This window comes from Hetaerina americana, unplaced genomic scaffold (genome assembly GCF_022747635.1).
Source record: "Hetaerina americana unplaced genomic scaffold, ioHetAmer1.1.p SCAF_2, whole genome shotgun sequence".
NCBI classification, from domain to species: Eukaryota; Metazoa; Arthropoda; class Insecta; order Odonata; family Calopterygidae; genus Hetaerina; species Hetaerina americana.
The window spans coordinates 43,169,295-43,189,625 of record NW_027286763.1 but is presented as its reverse complement, the minus strand read 5'-3'; the positions used below and the strand labels follow the sequence as shown (position 1 = coordinate 43,189,625).

Genomic DNA, 20,331 nt, shown 5'->3' with positions numbered 1-20,331 from the left:
AGAAATGGACAATTTTTATGTAAGTTTCCACAAAAGTAAAAGTATTTTTGTTAAATTTACTTGAGAATTAGCTTAAGAGTTGACTTTAATTCAACTTACTTGACTGAAATTAATGATAATCTGCTCCAAATTTTAGCTTACATCAGTTAAAAATACATTACATTTAATTTGACTGGGTTAACTTTTAAATTTTACTTCCCTAGTCTATTTACCATCATGTCTGACCTTGAAGCATGAAATGTGCTTATTCCTTAAATAAAGTCTGTTAATTACAGGATTGATAAAAGCTAGTATGTCTATGTACCTTTAATGCAAGTAGTTCGGCATACTATTTTTGGGCATAAACATGAATCGGCATGAAAATAGGAGTGCATCTTATAAAGGATGTGTGTCATGATTGGGTAATAATGGAATAGCCATTAGTCGATATTTTACTGACCAAGTCCATCTCTACCCGGCTCTGCACTAACTGAAGTGATGAGTTAGTCCAAGAAAATCATGAAGAGCAGCACTTAAGTTGAAATATTGTTTTTTTTTGCTAAAAATGAAGTAATTAGTTGAAATGTAAAAATTTAGCTCCATGAGAATGTAGAAGAAACTCTACGCACAACTGCTCCCAAAATCCAGTAATATGCATTATAATATTTATTGTATTTTTATTTGATGCTGAACAGTCCTTACAGTATATTCAAACTTATTTTCTACATTTTAAAAATATTGATTGCAAAAGCAATCTTTTTTTCATTCTGTAATAATCAAGCAAAAATATCATTTTTAATAAATAGAATTGAATTCCATTTTATGCTAGTTTAGGAATGCATATTTATTCATAAATTACTTCTCCCATAGATATAACACAAACTATGGATCTAAAGAAAGGGTAAATTTGTGTAACTTCTTTTGTAATATATTCTATTTTCCCGAGGAGATATATAAAAATATACATATTCAGGTAGGCCAATGATGATCCCTTGGAATGAAATATAGCTTCTGTTTAAACTGTACCTCCTCCAACATTTGGGACATATATGTTTTTTAGTTTTCATCGTATTTTCTACTCTGTTGTGATTATTGACAGTTTATAGCAATTTTTTCAAAGAATGCAAACACCCATTTATTAGTACATAAAATAAGTAAGAGGTGTTATAAGCAAATATGTATGTATTATACTGAGGAGACTTTCAGTGATTGTTAATTACTGCACACCACTTAATCATTTATAGGTGCAAAGCACACATTAAACATATTTCATGCCTCTAATTAAAGCTTTGAAGTTTTCTGCCAATATAAATAGTTTTGCTGTTACTTTTTACTAGTGATACTATATGACATTCATTTTCTATTAATAAAACATAAAAATAATAAGTGCCTCTATAGCAATTTACTTAAATTACTTTATTAATTACACTAAAAAAGTTGGACAGCAAGGGTTTGATTAGGTGACATTTGGACTACTTCATCTACATAAGCATTTTAGAGTACATTTACCGTAGGTGTTGAAAGGATTAAATAAAAATGACACTGCTTGACATCAAACTAAAGTAGAAAACTATGAGCACCTACATGCATCTCCCATTTTAAATTCCAATGAAAATAAATTTCACTGGTGTACCTGATTCCACGCAGGTCCAAAACCTCCTTGCCAAGTGTTGTTACATGAATTTCCTGAAGTTGCCACCATTCCTTCACACAAGTTCATTGTTCCCCACAAGTGCTGTTGGTCCACTTCAACAGTATTGCCTATGATAATTTTTCCACCAGCAGCACCTTCTTCACTCCTTGAAGATCCGTCACTTATCTGACATGCTGCTAGTGTACTAGGAAGAGATTGCCACTGTTCTGAGGATGGTCCACTTCCTGCTAGGAAACACATCTCAGCTGCAGATATCTGTTCTGTCCCTGATCCAAGTCTGTCCTCTGCTATTGCATGAAAAGATAGATCTGAATGTGCTGAGGGTGTGATGCCAGCCTGTGAAGTGGCATTTGCATCCACAGGCAAAGGAGGAAGGATTTGAGTCTGCTGTGCCAACTTATAAGATGCCTGTCTCACCATATGGCGTCGATTTAAAATTAATCCACTATTAGCTGCAGTTGAATCCACCACTCCACCAGCAAGAACCGCATTTCCACTACCTCCTATGCTATTAAATGTTGTACTTCCCTGTTGAAAAGCTCCTTGCTTCTGCAATATTTGACGTTTCTGCTGTAGAAGTCGATGCTGCATCAATTGCTGCTGTAATGCCAAAGGTTTACCCCCTAGGAGGGAAACACCTGATCCACTAGCTAATGTACATGGAACAGGACTGATCCCAGTAGCTCCTCCAACATTACCACTAGCATCAGATTCAACATTACCACCAATCACACCTCGAGGAGGCCAATTTGAGGGTGGACCAGTGGCTCCAGTGAATGCAAAGTTCTCGGGTAGACTGATTCTTTTAGGCAAAGGAGGTCTATCTACAGGATTCACAGCTTCAGAATGCTCTCTCTGATAACGGGTATGCTGACTCTGACGTCTAGTTCTCTCTTCTACTGGAACACATGTCTGGTAGCGGCTACGTAAAGCTCTATGTTCCTGCCTAACTAAGTGTAGCTCAACTTGACCACGAGCCCTTCCTGCTTCATGCAACCTTTGGCTAAACGCAACACATCCTCCAGGCCCTCCACCAACTCCTCCATTACTTCCACCTTGAGCTACAAGTCCATCAGAAGCACGTCTTCCTTCCCTAAAATCAACTGGTGATCTTGTTGCATTTCGGTTTGCAAGGAGAGGATTGTGACGAACCAAGATTGGCTTCCCAGAACTATGATGAGGTATACAAGAATGAATTGCACTGGTGCTTGTAACTACTGCAGTGTGTTCAGGATTGATAGCATTAGTAGTAGTAGAGGCAGAAACTGGTCTACCAATGGGAACACACCCTACCCCTGTACTACTTGGAATGGATGCTGTTGTCACAGGAGGAGGAGTAGCACAAGATGGTAGACTTGAGGCAAGTTCTGGTGAGTCCAAGAGCTGAGAGTCAAGACTCTCAAAAGTAGAGAAGGCACTCACAACACTCCCCATTGGGGATCGAGAAGTTCTTGATGAGGAATCAGAGCTTAAATGATGACTTAAACCTCTACCTACACCAACCCCACTCACTCCTCCTACACCAGATGATGAAGAACAACTGCTACTTGCATAAGAGTGCCGCTTATGAACAGGTCTTCGCCCTCCATACCCAACACTTACACCACCACTCACACTACCAGAATCTGAAGCATTTGAGTCATCCATGTCAGTTTCTACACCTTCATCGGTAGAACTATGAGCACTTGAAGAATATTGCAAAGCAGGAGGGATACTTGACTGTCTAGATGTACTGGCAGTGTTGACAGCTGTAGAAGGATTAGAAGAACTGGAGCAGACTATGTGTTCTGAGGGGGCTGAGGGAAGAATATCTGTAGCCATGCGACTTGTTTGAGAACATGTCCCAATGACAGGCACCTTTTGTGATCTGGTACTGTGAGAAAAATTTGGGAGACCTTCATCACCACCATCACCTTGTCCATGAAAACCAAAACTCATCAGTTCCCCAGTTACATTAGCATCCATTGAAGACAAAGGTGGTATGTTTGAAGGTGTATCGACACCAGTTATCTGTCCATGTGATGCATCATCTCCAACTGATGCTGGTAGACTTGTGGGTGGACCTGCTCTTCTCATGAAGGACGGCTGCAGGGAGGGTGCAATAGAACCTTTGGATGATGAAGAACCCAAATCTGAACTGAATGGCTGATACTCAATGTTGGCATTTAACCGGCTATCACTGCCATTCGTATCAGGTAATGCTGTTCCCATTGGCACACCACTTAGAGGAGGAGTCTGTTGAGACGAAGGAATCGGCTTCCTAACAATTGCTTGCTCAGCTATTGTACTGGGACGACGGCGATGAGTATCAAGTGATGTTTGAGGTTGGTGATGCTGGAAGTTGCCAGCTGCAACACTTGGCCCACCCATTCCACTATGAATGTTAAAACTGGTCCTGTGCTGCCGTAATCTCTCAAGGAGCAAGAAGTATATGGCTGCATGGTGATCATAACTACCACACTGAAGAGACTGAAAAGAATGTTGTGAAGCATGAGAAGAACTATAGAAATGAAATATATATGTATAAATATTTTTACATTCAAAAAGTAATGAGAAAATAGTAGATTACACATTACCATAATTCACCAGAAAAAGGCATATGGTTAGCTACTTTTTAATGTTATAACTTTCAAAAAGAACATCTTGAAACTAAAAGGATTACACACAAGAGTTGCTGGTTAAGATAAATATTTCAATAAAATACCATCAGAATCACTAGACATTCTGTTTCATACTTCCATTTTGTACTTAAATTAATGGCCTAAAAAGTTATATGCCAAATATATTTTATGCTAGCTGACACATTTGATATTCACACTTGATAAAATAACTTATTTGGAAATCAAAATGTCTTATCCGTAAACACTGTTCAATGGCAATCATTATTCAAATTCATCCAAAATCTGCACACCTATTTACATTTAATGAGTGAATAATCTCCTTTGCTTAAATAATGCCTAATTATTAATTTCATTTTCTGGGTTGGCAGGAAGTAAGGCATGAAGGGTGCCATTTTCATCATAATAAAACATTGGTCTTCTATTTGGATCATGCTATGTTGTATTACTTTTTGCAGGGTTTAAACATTTTTAGCCCTGAGATTGGAGGATATTGCGGTCATTATTTATTTTTGTTCTTTAATGCAATAGCTGGTACTGGTATGGTAAGTGAAAACCATATTTTCTAAGAAGCACTGTAGCTAGTATAAGAGGTATGATGTAACTTATAAACTCAGCTCATGGGCACTTCATCATCATGGGTGGCTAACATCCTTTAATCACACAGGGTTAAGATACATGGCATAGTATCATTATAGTATTTGTTAATCTAATCTATTCATAATCTAGTTTAATATTTTAAATGCAGTTTCAAACTGAAAGGATAATTTGATAAAACACAATATTATGACATGGATCTTTTTCTTAAGACATGTATGACATGCATGCAGGCATGACACAAAACACGTCTTTTGCAACCAAAAGAATATTTATGCCATAAGTTTACCTATTTTAGAGGCTAAGAGCTGCATGGATCTGAATAATTGCCAAAGAATATTAATATTTTTTAATACTGTTCAAAAGAAATCAAAAAGAGGCAAAAAATTACATTTTTGATGCAGAACTGGAATAATAAGATATAAATAACTTACCTCGATGCATTAGGCTAATAATGAATACAAATCTCACTTATTTCATTCTTAAGAACTTAATTATTATTGTTTAGAAAGGTAGTGTTTCTTCATAATTATTATTATGCATTGATTAATTTTTTTGCTAATCTTTCATCTCCCTTAACTCTCTTTTCTCTCCCTTCCTTAAAAATGTGGCCATGGGGAACATCTCTCATAAATATCTCCCTTTTCTGGGATAACCTCTATCATCTCAATGGTGTTTAATTAACTAACTATGAATTTTACTGCAAATTGCCAGAATTACTTAAGTTTACTAAAAAAATTTATGTTTTTATTAAGTTTCTCACTTTCAATTGATAACTCTGGAGACCATATTACTATTTAATAATCTACCGGTTAAGGTAAGTTTTGGATGGACAAAACTATCAAATAAATATTTTGTAACTCCTAACAAGACACAATCCAGCACCCTACTTTATATCAAGTCCCTCCTCATCTCCGTGTGCTTGCTTTTTCCCTTCATCCCGTCCAACATCCCTACCCTGTTCCTTCCCTTTCCTCGTTTGCCTAACATTCTCCCCTCAATTAGTCTTCAACATCCCGCTGCCGGTCAGTACCCCCTTCATCCACTTTTCCTGCCTCCATAGGATTGCTCCCAACAAACCCCTCTCTTCGCCCACCATACCAAGTACTTCCTCATTTTTTTTCTTCTCTGTCCATTTCACCTTCTCCATTCTTCTCCACACCCACATTTCAAAAGCCTCCAGTCCACGTCTATCCTCCTGCTTCAATGACCACGTTTCCGTGCCGTACATAGCTACGCTCCATATCAAAGTTTTTACAAGTCTTTTCTTAACATCCTTACTCAACGTCCCCGTCATCAACTCCCTCCTTGTGAAAGCCTCTTTGCCCAGCGCAATTTTTATCCTTACATCCCTACTACTCTGACCTTGTTGGCCCAAAACACTTCCAAGGCATGTAAACTGTTTTACTTGCTCTAGTTGTTGCCCTCCTATTTTAATTTTTACCTTAGTCTTTTTCTTTCTAGAATATTGCATACCTTTTGATTTATTAATATTGATTCTCATCACATATCTATTGCACTGAGTTTTCAATTCACTCAGCAATGCTTGCAACCCCTTGTCTGACTGACAAACTTGAGCTTGGTCATCAGCAAACCTAACTGATTTAACGGATTCCCCACGGACTTTCATTCTTATCTCCAGTTCTTCCCATTCCTCCGTAATCATGTCCACATATATGTTGAACAGCACTGGTGGCAATGGACAAACCTGGCTTACGCCTCTTCCTAAAACTACCCATCCAGACTCTCTATTCCCCTCTTGCACCTGAGCAGTCTGAGACATGTAAAGGTTGAAGATTAGCCACCTGTCCCTCCAAACCATTCCTATTTTCTGCAATATACTCCTAATTCCCCACTTCACTCTATCAAATGCCTTTTTGAAATCTACAAAACAGACAAATAGGTCCTGATTGCATCCTATATTTTTCTCGATTAGTGATCTCATTACTTCAATGGCATGGCGCGTGCCTCTCCACTTACTGAACTCAAACTGATCCCCCACTGAGTCATCATTTGTCTTGCTCTCCATCCTTTTGTTGATGATCCTGAAAACCACTTTAGCTGCATGGGAAATCAGATTTATTGTTATTTTCTGCAATATACTCATTAGTTTTTCCTAATTCACTCTATAAAATGCATTTTCAAAATCTATGAATCAGGCTAATATGTCCTGATTGTATCCTATATTCCTCTCGATTAGTGATCTTATTACTTCAATGGCATCGCGCGTGCCTCCCCTTCCTCAACCCAAACTGAACATCCCCTAAGTAATCATTTGCCTTGCTATCCATCCTTGGATCCTGAAAACAACTTTAACTGGTTGAGAAACCAAACTTATTGTTCAGTAGTCCTCACACGATGTATCCCTTTCCTTTTTCGGAATAGGAACTAACACTGATCTCACAAAGTCTTCCGGCCAGATTCCTTCCACATAGATACTACAAATCAGTCCATATAGACCCTTCCTCCCACATTTTCCTAAACGTTTGAGTAGTTCTGCAGGAATATCGTCTACCCCCATGGCCTTATTTGATTTAATCTCCCTTAATGCCCTTTCTATCTCATCGTCGAGTATTCCTGAACCTATGCTATCTTCTTTTACATTGTTCTCTTTCTATGCATAACCTTGTTGGCCTAATTTTTTTACCATACAGTTCTTCTATATATTCCTTCCATCTCTCTTGGATCTTTTCTGTTTCATATATTATCTTACCCAACTTATCTCTAACTGTTAGCAGATCTTCCCTTCTTACTTCCTGATAGTGATTTAACCTTGCTGTACGAGTAGAGCGCACTAGTTTCACCCTTCCTCTGCAAACATTCCATATCCTCGCACTGCATCTTCCACCATGCTTCTTATGCTTAATTTGTTGCCCGTCTTAATTTATGATTTAACTCTTTGCACTTCCTTCTGCCTAGATCTGTGTTTACATTCTTCCATTTTCTTCTCTCATCTATCTTTCTACTCATCTCATCCGTGATCCATGGTTTCCTTGTCTTTTTCCCATTAACGGTTCTTATAGTTCAATTTATGGCTTTTGATATCCCTTTTTTTATGTACTCCCATTTTTCCTCAATATTTCTCAGCTCTTTGCATCCATGATTTTCTGTACAGCCTGCAGATACTCCTTCCTTGTCAATCCATTTAATGCCTCTATATTCCATTTCCTAACCTGCCACCCCTGCCTTATCTTTTTGAGACGGATGCTACACTTCATAACAACCAAATGATGGACAGAGTGCGCATCCGCTCTGGGGAAGCTGTGCGAATTGATCACACTGTTTCTATACCTCTGCCTTGCTATAATATAATATAACTAATACCTTTCCGTGTCACCTGGCACTTTCCATGTGTACCTATGCCTTTTATGGTTTCTAAGCCAAGTATTGCTAATGACTAACCCCTGCCTGCTGCTGAATTCAATTTCTTTCTCCCTGCGGTCATTCTTCATCCCTAACCTGTAGTCCCCACCTCATCACCATCTCTTCCTTCGCCTACCATCACATTCCAAACCCTCATCTTTATCAAATGTTTCCCTGCAGGAACACACACAATTATGCCCTCTAACTGATGGTATATCCTATCGACTACTTTCTCCTTATGATTGCCCGCTGGCTTGTATATCTGAGCAATGACCAAGTTCGTAGGTGTTGCTTTTATCTCAACTAGTAATAATCTATTGATTACTTGTTCTATATTGCCTATGCTTCTTCCTACCTCTTCATTCAATATTAAGAATTTTAATGACCAATTATTTTATTAGACAATTATTTACTGTAAAACAATCATACTTTATTAATAAGTATGGTACTTAGTCATTTAATGGAAAATTATTGTCAATCGGCATTATTTTTAATCATTTATTATTATTGACCTGATATTACCCCTTGAACAGTGAGTGTCATCTTTCCGAAAAAACAAAGTTACCTCTCGAGTTTTTGAAGCATCTATTCCAAGGCTTTGCATTAAACGTAGTATTTGTTCATTTGGTTCTGGATGCGAAGTGAAAGAGTTGGGTGATGCTATTGAGGAAGAAGAGGTACATGGCAGTAATCTAGGGGGGCCTTCTGCTACCATCCATCTGTGCCGTTTCACCTGCTCTATAGAAAATCTCTTACTAGGCTCAAGGACCAACATCTTCCTAATGAGGGCTTCACAATCTGTAAAAAAAATAAATGTTGAGTAAATTTGATATTATAAGTTTCTACTCTACAGATTAATTTTGCAATGGTGATTAAGGCAACTTTATTCAATTCAGTAAGTAATATAATAATATTCCCAAAGTTTGGGTGACTGAAATCATACCCAGTGAGAAAAAAAATTAAGAGTGAGTTGGGACTGTTGAATTTACTGCTTAAAAAAACTACTCAATTTACTGAAAAAAACTTTAGAATTTTCCATTGAAATACTGATGAATATATTGTAAAAAATTTACTTTACTCTAAAGAATTTTTGAATTTACTGTCCAAAAACTTTACTGGGATTTTTTTTGTCATAAAACTGTTTGTTTTACCTCGATCGATCAACTGAATGCCCTGATGAATAAAATAAAAACATTCAACAAGAAACCTGAAATCCAACAGACTACCTTTGAATCTCCACATTACACTCAAATCCAACAGCTTAACATTGAAATCCTTGGGTTTTGCTCACAAAGGGTAATTTAGGGATTGCATAACAATATCATGATTTAAATTCATATTTGATGAAAGAGAGAGTGGTGCTGAAAAATTTGGTGAGGAACTGGTCATAGGGATGATAAAAGGGAGGGAAACAATTCAATGACAATTATGCTTGAACGAGAAATCTGGAAATTATACATGCAAGAGTGAGGTAAGAGTGCAAAATAATTATTTTGCTAAAGAAAAGTTCTCTTTTTGACTGATGGAATGTATCTGGTTACATTGGTCAACCACCATCATCAGCATGAAAAACATTCACTGAGTGCACATCACCGACTTTGAATGTAATGTTTAGCATAAGAACTTGTTAAGAAACCTTGGCACAGATAAATTCAAATGATAAAAATAAGAAGATGATATTCACCAGAGCTCATGAAATATGGAATGCGAAACCGTCCAGATAAAACACGATCCCTCAGTGAGTGAAGAGTAGAGCCATCAAAAGGGAGGGCCCCGCATACCAGCACATACAGGACGACACCTAGACTCTACAGATATCCAAAAATAATCACAGGTAAGTGATAAAATTGGATTTCACCAATGGAAAGTAAGTTTATTATATAAATAATATCCATATAATTACACTATTTTGCTATCAGATGCATAATCATTGGTAAAGTTAGGTGGATTGTTGCACACTTGAATGAATAATAATGTATCTCTAATTATGGGTAAAAAGTGATCCAATTGCATCCACCTGGCCTATATAATTTTTAATTAATAAAAATCTGATAATTTAAAATTGGAATTTTAAAAGTAATAATGAATTTTTAAAAGGAATAAATAAGTTGCAATATCAGTGTTAACAAAATTTAGTATTCACAGGGAAGAAACCTTTTTAAGTGTATCTTCTTCTGAGTTGCTTCCATGCAAGTTTCTGCCGCTGTTCACATCTCTAATAATTATAATGAATGAAGCTCTACACATATCATGCTCACCATTTAATAAGAAAAACAGAGTAGTCAGAAGAAAACACATGCCTGTTGGACTAGATTTATTGATGCACTCGCAAATTATCTTAATGATCACATGGAAACCCTCTGAAACATCATGAACATGTGTTGCCCAATAATAATTTACATTGAGGTCTTTATATTGGGCTCTTTGCTATGGGAGAGGACCACAGACAACAGCAAACCACCTTTTATTATAAACCCTTCAAATGAGAATTTGTTAAGACACTTCAAGTATTAAGCTTCTACAGTCATTTTTGTTAAGCACTAGAAATAGGTAAAGGACCCTTCACAGTATTCAAAAGCATATTTTAACACCTTCCTTCAAGAGTTGAGTCATTTTTACCACGTGAGAATGAATTAATTAATGCATGAGATGAGTCAAATAGTTTCGAGTTGGGGCTTTATATTGAATAATGCTGGTAGTTTTATTGTTAATATCTTGTGTGATCATTAAATATATATTTGTTTCCGGTTTATTTAGGTGTTAATTTTTTTATTTTTGTATAGAAGGCTTTTGATTAGGTAAGCAAATACCTCAATAGAGAAATCTTTAAAATATAACATTTACATCATATTCTATTCCTATATCTAACCTTGTTGACCTAAGTTCTTTACTATACAGTTCTTCTATATATATCTTCCATCTCTCTTGGATCTTTTCTGATTCAACTCATATTTTTCCTGACTTATCTATAATTGTTAACAAAGATTTTCCCTTCTTTTATATATTTCCTTAATGAAGGTGGCTGCGACCACCGAAAATTCGAAACTTAGCAAGTCTCTTTTTTGTGTGTTTCTGTGTTTTTGTCTGTGTCCACTAGTGCTAAATTTTATATATTATTATTTATGTCCGTGAGACTTTCAAAAAGTGTTATATATATTATATGTCTGAGGGGCTGTATATATGTATAAAGTCCCTCAGACATATTCTAAAATACCTCTTCGATTTCTAGCCAGACCAAAAACCAATGGCAAATTTATTACACAAATGTCCCTTGGTTACTTAAAACAACCCACTACTTTATCGGACATATTAAAATCCACCAAACTTTCATCTAAATCCTCTGCCATCCACAAATACACCCCAGTGCCCTGCAATTGACCAAAATGTAAAATATCCTTTCTTCACCACTCCTCGCCTCCCCTATCAAATGACCAATTCTCTCCCATCCCATGGTCATCCCTCATGTACATCCCACAATATAATCCATACACTTAATTGAAAACTCTGTCCCTCCTTCTACGTTGAGCAGTGTGCCAGACCCCTTAACATATCAACTTAATAAACAACATTTCCTGCACCTCATGTAAATCTTCTTCCACATTCTATATTGCGAATTTTAAGCCTCTCTACCAGTGCCTAAACATGCCTCCCACCATAATGTTTCATTAAATGACTGTTTCAACGTGTCTATTACGGTCCCCCTTCTCCCCTCAGACACACCTGTGAAACTTAAAACCTTCAAGTCAGCATGCATCTGGCTGCTTAGTGCCCGTTTGAATCCTGAGCTTGTCCACTATGGAGTAAACCCTTTTCCTCCCCGTTGACCCCTACCCCTTCCGGCCACCCCCAAACCCTTTCCTCTTCCTTCACACTTTCCTTCACCTGCCCTCCCTATGCCCATTCTGTCCATCACCCACATCCTCAGTTTTCTTACTTCAATGGAGAAAGGTGGTTGGGCCATCGAAATATTAAAAAACCAGTGATTCTTTATTTTGTATTTCTAAGTGTTTTTGTATATCATTGCCCTGCTCGTGACTGACCTTATACGAGTATATATATTATTTTTTTCAATAACATTATGGTATATGATCATTATAAACATCTAATTAGCATCTGTAACTCAGACATCAATATATCACTAGCCTCGTATATAGTTAACATTTACAAGTAAAAATAGTTAGACATTGCAATATATAAAGTGTACACCATTTTAACTATTAGTTTACACTCACCCATATGTCTATTTCTGGTCCTGTATATTTCTTGCCCTGAAAAACTTCAGGGGCAGCATAAGGAGGTGAACCACACCAGGTAGCCAGCTGTTCTCCAGGATTAAAATAGTTGCTGAATCCAAAGTCTGCAATTTTGATGTTCATATTTGCATCCAAAAGAAGATTTTCTGCCTGAATAAAAAAGTTGTGATTTGGGTAATAAGCTCACTAACCCAAATTTATTAAATAGTGCATAATTTTGAGAAAGCCATGGAGAGCATAAGATGATTTGATAAATTTGCTAAGAAGTGGATACATTTTCTCAATAATTCTGTCTATATGATTGATTATCAATAGATATTGGTGAAATTTTCAATTTTATGATACATATTAGGATGGTACTAAGTAAGACTTATAAAGGCATGAATCACAATACAGGCTTCTTACAGATACACTGTTGACTCTCTACAGCATCAATATAATATTAAATATTTGCAAAAAAGCATATGTGGCTTGATACACATATGATATTATGTTGAAATAATTTAAAAAATTGTTAAGAGTTGGAATTCTAGCATGATAGAATTCTAGTTAGATATTTAAAGGTAATAAGCATCAGGTTATATCCATATTTAATGCAATATTTTATTATAACTAATGAAGCATAATAAAGACTGATGAAATGTGTGTCACCAACAGCATGAGAAATATGAAGGTACACATTATTATATCAACATAATAAGGTAATCTGGAGTGCAATGGAATGCAAATACGCTCGTCCGTACGGTAATATGGCCGTTCAATAATTCTTCAGAAAATCCAAGAGTAGTACATAGTTGATTGAAGCATCAACTTTTGCTTTTTAAAAAATGAAAAAAAAAGAATTTTCGGACAATGATTAAACACTTCTACTAACGTTTAACACCGAAAGAGTAAAAAATGGAATTGGATGAAATTCATGGGACAAGTGCTTCTGAGTTTGCGACTGTTTACAATTGGGTAAATGAATTTAAACATGGCCGTACATGCACAAATGATGAGCATCGTCAGGCATTTCCAGTGGAAAAGACTTCCTCCGAAATGATTGACACGATACACGGCCTGCATAAAAAATATCGAGAACAATATTACCCGACGTGACTGTACGTCGCAGAGCGCTCGCGCCACGATGGCTGGGTGGTGGGGGATCTGACCTTCAACATATGCGTCAATCGCCTACGAGCGTTCGCTCAGGCTAGATCGTGCTGTTAGTGGACCCCTGACGAGTGACTCGGTGCAATCGCAAAATGCAGCGAACGACTGAACAGCGTTACGCCATCAAATTTTGTATTGCACTGGGGAAATCGGGTACGGAGCCATTGGGCATGATTTACCGTGTTCAGGGATGAAAGATTTTTTTTGTTATCGTAAACCTTTTTTCTTTATAAAAGGAAGTTTTTAAGTAACACATGCTCTTCAAAGATGGCCGAGAGAGTGTGGAGGACGAGCCCCACGCTAAATGGCCGTCGACGTCAACAACCGACGAAAACGTAGTAGTAGTGTTAGGGACCGACCGCTGCAAAGCGTGGAAGAAGACTCCGACCTTTTGGACAACGTAATCACGGGAGACCAAAGTTGGATATTCGAATACGACCCGGAAATAAAGCAGTAAAGTTTCGGATGGCACACTGCGGAATCACCTCGTCCAAAAAAGGCTCGAATGAGCAAATCCAGAGAGAAAGCCATGCTCATCGTTTTCTTTGACTCAAAGGGGTTGGTCCCCAACAAATTTTTACTTGAGGGGCAGACAGTGAATGCTGCTTTTTACCGAGAAGCGCTAAAACGTTTGAAGAGAAGGGTCAAGCGGGTGAGGCCAGCCATCGCCGGAAATTGGAAAGTGCATCACGAAAATGTACCCAGCCACACCTGCTTCAAGATAACCAACTACCTGACAAAAACCGACATTGCGACGATTCCCCAACCCTCTAACAGTATCGACTCGGCACCTACAGGCTATTTTATTTTCCCGAAAGTGAAATTAATTCTCCCTCAAAGGACACTACCTAAGTGCCGTCAAAGAAGCTTGCACGCGCACTCTTAAGGACCTTCCGAGTAGCAGTAGTGTTTAGGGGAGGCGACCGACAGCTGAGGTCATTTGAGCCATTAGGGATGGATAGGAAAGGATGAAGGGTAGAGAGAAACCCGGCGTCGGCATTAGCCTGCTCTTTACGAAAGGCGCCAAGGGGTCCGCAGCTTAACGTCCCATCCGACGGACGGCGTACTCACTCAAAGTGCCCTCCACAAAGCACCTCAAGCAGGGATCGAGATACCTCTGAAAAATATTCAACACCACCGGGATTTGAACCCGGGCCTTCTAGATGGGAAGCCAGTACGATATCAAAAGGGACAGTGTGTTTAAATTTTCACGAAAAATTGAGCGTGAAAAAATGTTGCCAAGGTGGGTTCCGCGTTTGCTCTCAGTGGAGAATAAACGCAATTGTGTGCTTGATTCGGAGGCTGGTTTGGCACTTTCCGTTGCAATCTTAAAGAGTTGCTACAATGATTCATAACTGTGGGCGAAACATGGATACAAAAATACATTCCAGAGACAAAATAATAGTCGAAACAGTTGGATTTTAAAGGCGACCCGGCTACGAAGAAGGCGAAGATGGTGAAATAGGGCGACAATATTATGGCCACGGTTTTTTGAGATCCAAGCGGAATCATCCATCATGATTAATTGCAAAAAGGACAAACGATACATGGAGCGTCGTTAATGCACCGGATGACCGGAGAAATAAAGAAAAAAATATCCTCATTTGGCAAAGAAAAAAATTCTTTTCCATCAAGATGATGCATGGGTGCACACCTGCGCAGTTTTGATGGCTAAAATTATGGAATTAAAGTTCGAATTATTATCAAATACACCATATATGGCCCCCATTGCATCTTTTGTACTTCGTATCTTGAAAAAATAGCTCGGGGGAAAATGATTCATGTCGAACGAGTATCTCATTGCCAATACATATGCCTATTTGGAGGACCTTCCGAAATTCTACTTTTTGGACGGCTTAAAATAGTTGGATCACCGCTGGGGAGAGTTTCACCCTAAAAGGAGACTATGTTGAACATAAAACATCCAATTAAAACTACTAGTTTTTTATTTTCTCCTAAGGGTTTATTGAACGACACACGAAGGAGGAAACCTGGAGTGGGAGCTGAACTCATGACCTTGTGGTATAGTAATCGGATATTTTCTTTGATTACTTACTAAAAAGAGGATAAGTTATTGAGAGAATATGACATGGATGAAGATGGCTTAGGCTCAGGCTTACTCAATGATGACATAGAAAGGGCACTAAGAGAATTGAAATCAAATAAGACCGTGAGGGTAGACAATATTCCTGCGGAAATAATTAAAAGTTTTAGTAAAATGTGGCAGAAAGAGTTTTTATGGACTAATTCGTGGCATTAATGAAGAGAAATTCGACTGGAAGACTGCGAGATTAGTGTTAGTTCCTATTCCGAAAAGGTATAGGTTATATCATGTGAGGACTACAGGACAAAACGTTTAATTTCGCACGCAGCTAAAGTAGTTCTTAGGATCATCAACAAAAGGATGAAGAGCAGGGCAAATGATTACTTAAAGATGATCAGTTAAGGAAAGGGAGATGCACGCATGATGCCATTGCAGTAATGAGATCACCAATAGATAGGAATATAGAATACAATCAGGACGTATTTGTCTGTTTCGTAGATTTCGAAAAGGCGCTGAATAGAGTGAATTGGGAAAACTAGTGAGTAAATTGCAGAAAATGGGAATAGATTGTAGGGACAGGGGACTAATCCGCAACCTGTAAATGTCTCAGACTGCTCAGGTGCGAGTGGGAAACGGGAAGTCCGGATGGGCAGTGTTAGGCAGAGGTGTAACGCTGGGTTTCCCATTATCACCGTTGCTGTTTAACCTGGAGGAAATGATTAAAGAGGCACGGGAAGAACTGGAGGTAGGAATGGAAGTCGGCAGGGAATTCATAAAATCACTTAGGTTTTCTGATGATCAAACTTTAGTTAGCCAGACAGTTAGGGGTTCCCAAACATTGCTGAGTGCACTGGAAAGCCAGTGTAATAGGTATGGGGTGGGAATAAATGTAAACAAAACAAAGATTATCGTCATAGCCACCAACCAGCCACGCCTTTTGAGAAATAGGAAGGGTAAGTTAAATATTAAATAGGAGGGCAAAAACTAGAGCATGTGGAACAGTTTACGTAAGTCAGAAGTATTTTCGACCAAAATTGTTAAAGTAATTAGTTTTTAGTTATTTCTTTAGTACTCTGCAAAGCCACCACCAGGGTGAGTGGCAGAGGGTGATTACACACCAGACTTATTTTGACGAGATAGACTTTTCCTCCCTAGCGCGGTCGGACAAGTGTAAGGAGATGAGGAAAGGCTTGTCGTAGAGTTGAAGCCGGGTAGTGTTTTGTTGGGAGGGACGGAAGAATTATTTGGGAGCTTGTGTCCATCAAAAACCTACCTTAATCGGTAGACTGCCAATAATACGATAGGTATCAGTGATATGGTAGGATAGTGGGTAGAGCATTGAGCAACTAATCAGAGGTCTCTCTGAGGATTACAATCGTAATGCTCTACCTTACTGCCATCTTCTTATCACCTACTGTCGCAATCCAATCCCCCAAAATTATGGTATATTTCCTTCCAGGAGCACCCGCATTTCCCCAAATTGATTGTAACCTGTCGACTTCTTTATCCAAATGATATTCTTGGTGGCATGTAAATATGAACAATGGCCAAGTTCGTTGATACAGCTTTTACTACAACTAATAATATTCTAGGTATATAGAACCTGGTTTTTGTTTTAATTATATTTCTGAACATATATACTGCTATCTATTTTAGCATACATATAAGCGTCATATTGTTAACTTGGTTATAATGCTTGCCCACGGACCGGATGGTCTGGGTTACTCTGAACGGCTCTGAGTACCCTCAGTTAGACCTAAACTGTAGATTTTCGTTTGCCAGATCTTTCTTAGAAACCACAGGTGTCATAGGGAAAGAAACTGTCCCCTACACTGAAAAGCAGATATAAAAGGTCGCAAAGGGCTTATTCTGCAAAGTGAGCCAGAAAGTCCAAGGCTCGTGGTTTAATTCCCCATCAAGGAAACTTTTTTCTTCTTGGAATCTCCACCCTTCCAATCCTATGCTTGTCTTTTATAGACTTTTATATTTCTTTTCCCAAAAGCTATATGAATTATATATATATATATAATTATTTATATACGAGATGTATAAATAGATACACAAAACCATATGAAAACACACTTAAAAAAGCAAACCGTCAGGTGAGAAAGCCCGAGGTGCGTTCCACAACTAGAAGGGGAGGAGGGAGACGCACAACAGCCGTCCATTGTTTCAAGTAAATGGCGCGCGGAAAGGGTAGGCGGGGCATTTTTTCGCAAAGGGGGAGGGAACTGAGGCTGCTCTACAGCTAGCGAGTCACGCTCTGCCGAAGTGTAATTTGAACGTCCTCCTGCCACCCGTCAACCCTCACCACGCGGGATAGTCGAGGGAAATATAATGGCAGCGAGAAATGTCAACAATCGCTCCCTGCCCCAGGGTGTCTTATTCGTCTCTCTCTCTCTCTCACCATTCGTCGTCATCCCCTCCATTGCATCTCGCAGTGTTCGCCACCATAAGGAGAGAGAGGCTTATTGGAGGAGGGAATGGAAATAGAGAGATAAACAGAAGGAGGAAGGGAGCGAGAGGTAGAGGTAGGTAGAAAAGCTATATCGATCCATTCTCCAACTCTCTCCGACGAGAGTATCGTCATAGCCACCAACCCGACCTGACTCCCTCCAACCCCCACCCTGCCTCCGCCGACCTAAACCCCTCTCCAACACACTCACGCCCTACGAAGACAAAAAAACCTTCTCGTCATCCTAAACCGCCAACAATCCTCGTTTCCCAATCCCCTTTCTCTCACTCTCAGAGGTTAGTCGATTCCCGACTATCCCACCCACGTTGCGAAGGTTTCCCACCCACGAGACCACTATATTATTCCCCAAAATTTTCCCATTCCTCCCTCCAATGCACTCCCTGCTGTACATGTGGCCCCATGGTCCTCTGAACGGTAGTTTTAGGGGCCGTCGTGGCGGGAATGTGACACGTGCGGGACAAAACACTTTCCAAAGTTCCCCCGTCCCCTCGGAGGAACGCCCTGACGGGCCCAGGAAGAGGCCCCGAAAGGTGTGAGAGCAGCTGAAGAGAAGGCTAAGAGGATTGATTCCTTTCGGTCATTTGCGATGATTAAGACTCCCTTCCGGAAGGAGGAGGTCGAGCGTCTTAACCTGAGTCCGGAGGACTTTTCCAATAATGACCTGGAGGACCCTTTCCCCCTACCGCCTCTTTTCAGCAGTCCCCCTTCGACACATCTGCGCGTCTATATATGCATGATTGTGTGTGTGTGTGTATATATATATATATATATATATATATATATATATATATATATATATATATATATATGGGGTGATATTGAAACATAGCACAGAAAAATGACGCATGCATTTGGTAGGTGTTTGATTTTTCGATGGCACAAAACAACTTAAGAGTAAGTTAAAATCTTCCTCGTACGCTGAGCGCGCTTCTATCGCCGCTTCTACAAACGAAAGATATGAACTTGTCATGTGCTTTTTACAGTGACAATTAAGTTCAAGAAGCACGGGATCTCACAAAAACCAAAAGCCCTGTCCCTGCCTGCGCCAAATGTTTTTTTTTATATCAACACTCAAAATTTTTCGGCCGAACGAGGACAAAATTACAGGTACTGATATGTTGCCGTGCCCCAAAGTACATCCAACTCGGGATACCCTTTTTCTCCCATTAAGTTAACGGGCTTCGATTACCAGGTTACGGTGGTTTTCCTCATTGGTTTTCCTGATCAGGTGAATATACTAGACTCCTCCAACCCGCTTGGACCCTTCTGAATCCACAATTCCGTTAACCGCCTCTATTACCTTGCAACTGCCCCAGGGTCATAAGAATGAGTCTTAATCACTACAATATCTCCGCACCTCAGCAAACATCTTTTAGGGAATTCTGGGCCGGATAAATTCGCCAGTTTATGCGAAAACGCCAGCAGGAGGTCTAAACAATTAAAAGCGATTTCCATTATAACCGAGGGTCATAACGTGAAAACTGAATGTTCAAAGATGAAAAATTGGTTAGGAAATGAGAAAAATAATGGAAATTGCATTAAACTTGGAAAGTAAAGCGCTCCAAAGGGAATTCATAAGAAATATTTTATGACTCTAACCTATTTTTACATACATAATTAAGAATAGATTTATTTACTCAATGAATCGTAATTTTGAATACTTCAGGCTTAACTATTTAGTGGTGGTTAAGATGTTTGAGGGATTGAAGCGATATGGATGATGCAAACGCGAAGCAAGACCCAAATACCCTCCCACCCGGGTTTGCGATGCACAAAGACCCTTGCGGCTGCCAAATATACCCACTTAGAAATTTCGGGAGTATTTCTTACATCGAAGTGACTCGCCAAACGTACTAGATAAGGAAAAATACAATAAAACCTTATCAAAAACAAAAACTCGCAAAAACGGACGACTTGTCCTAAGCAGCGACCGCCTCCAATTCCAAATACTGGCAGACTCATTACTTCCTAGGAATTACTCCTCGCAGTGACTGGGAAAGTTTTTATTTACTTAATATAAACATAAATCAACATAGTGAATACGAAAACAATAGTCCTTTTTTAAATAGAACTAAAATTGATTGGAACCAGCTGCCTGGAGGTTTGTTTGAGCCCTTTCCATCCAATTTTAGAAGTTTTAAGTATAAATGTAAAGCAGCCACTGGGTAATAAACTTCATTGTAGTTGTACTGTAT

General features: G+C 38.8%; 1 protein-coding gene across 1 annotated transcript in view; it reads right to left on the bottom strand.

The window, feature by feature from the left end:
• Positions 1–20,331, bottom strand: part of Sik2 (Salt-inducible kinase 2) — a 171,225-nt gene that overhangs the window by 9,467 nt on the left and 141,427 nt on the right. The window contains exons 5-8 of the mRNA XM_071585893.1: positions 12,444–12,614; positions 9,896–10,019; positions 8,777–9,009; positions 1,613–4,102 (exon numbers count right to left, since the gene is read on the bottom strand). Of these exons, the coding sequence (XP_071441994.1) occupies positions 1,613–4,102; positions 8,777–9,009; positions 9,896–10,019; positions 12,444–12,614 (3,018 nt within the window). The remainder of the gene's footprint in view (positions 1–1,612; positions 4,103–8,776; positions 9,010–9,895; positions 10,020–12,443; positions 12,615–20,331) is intronic.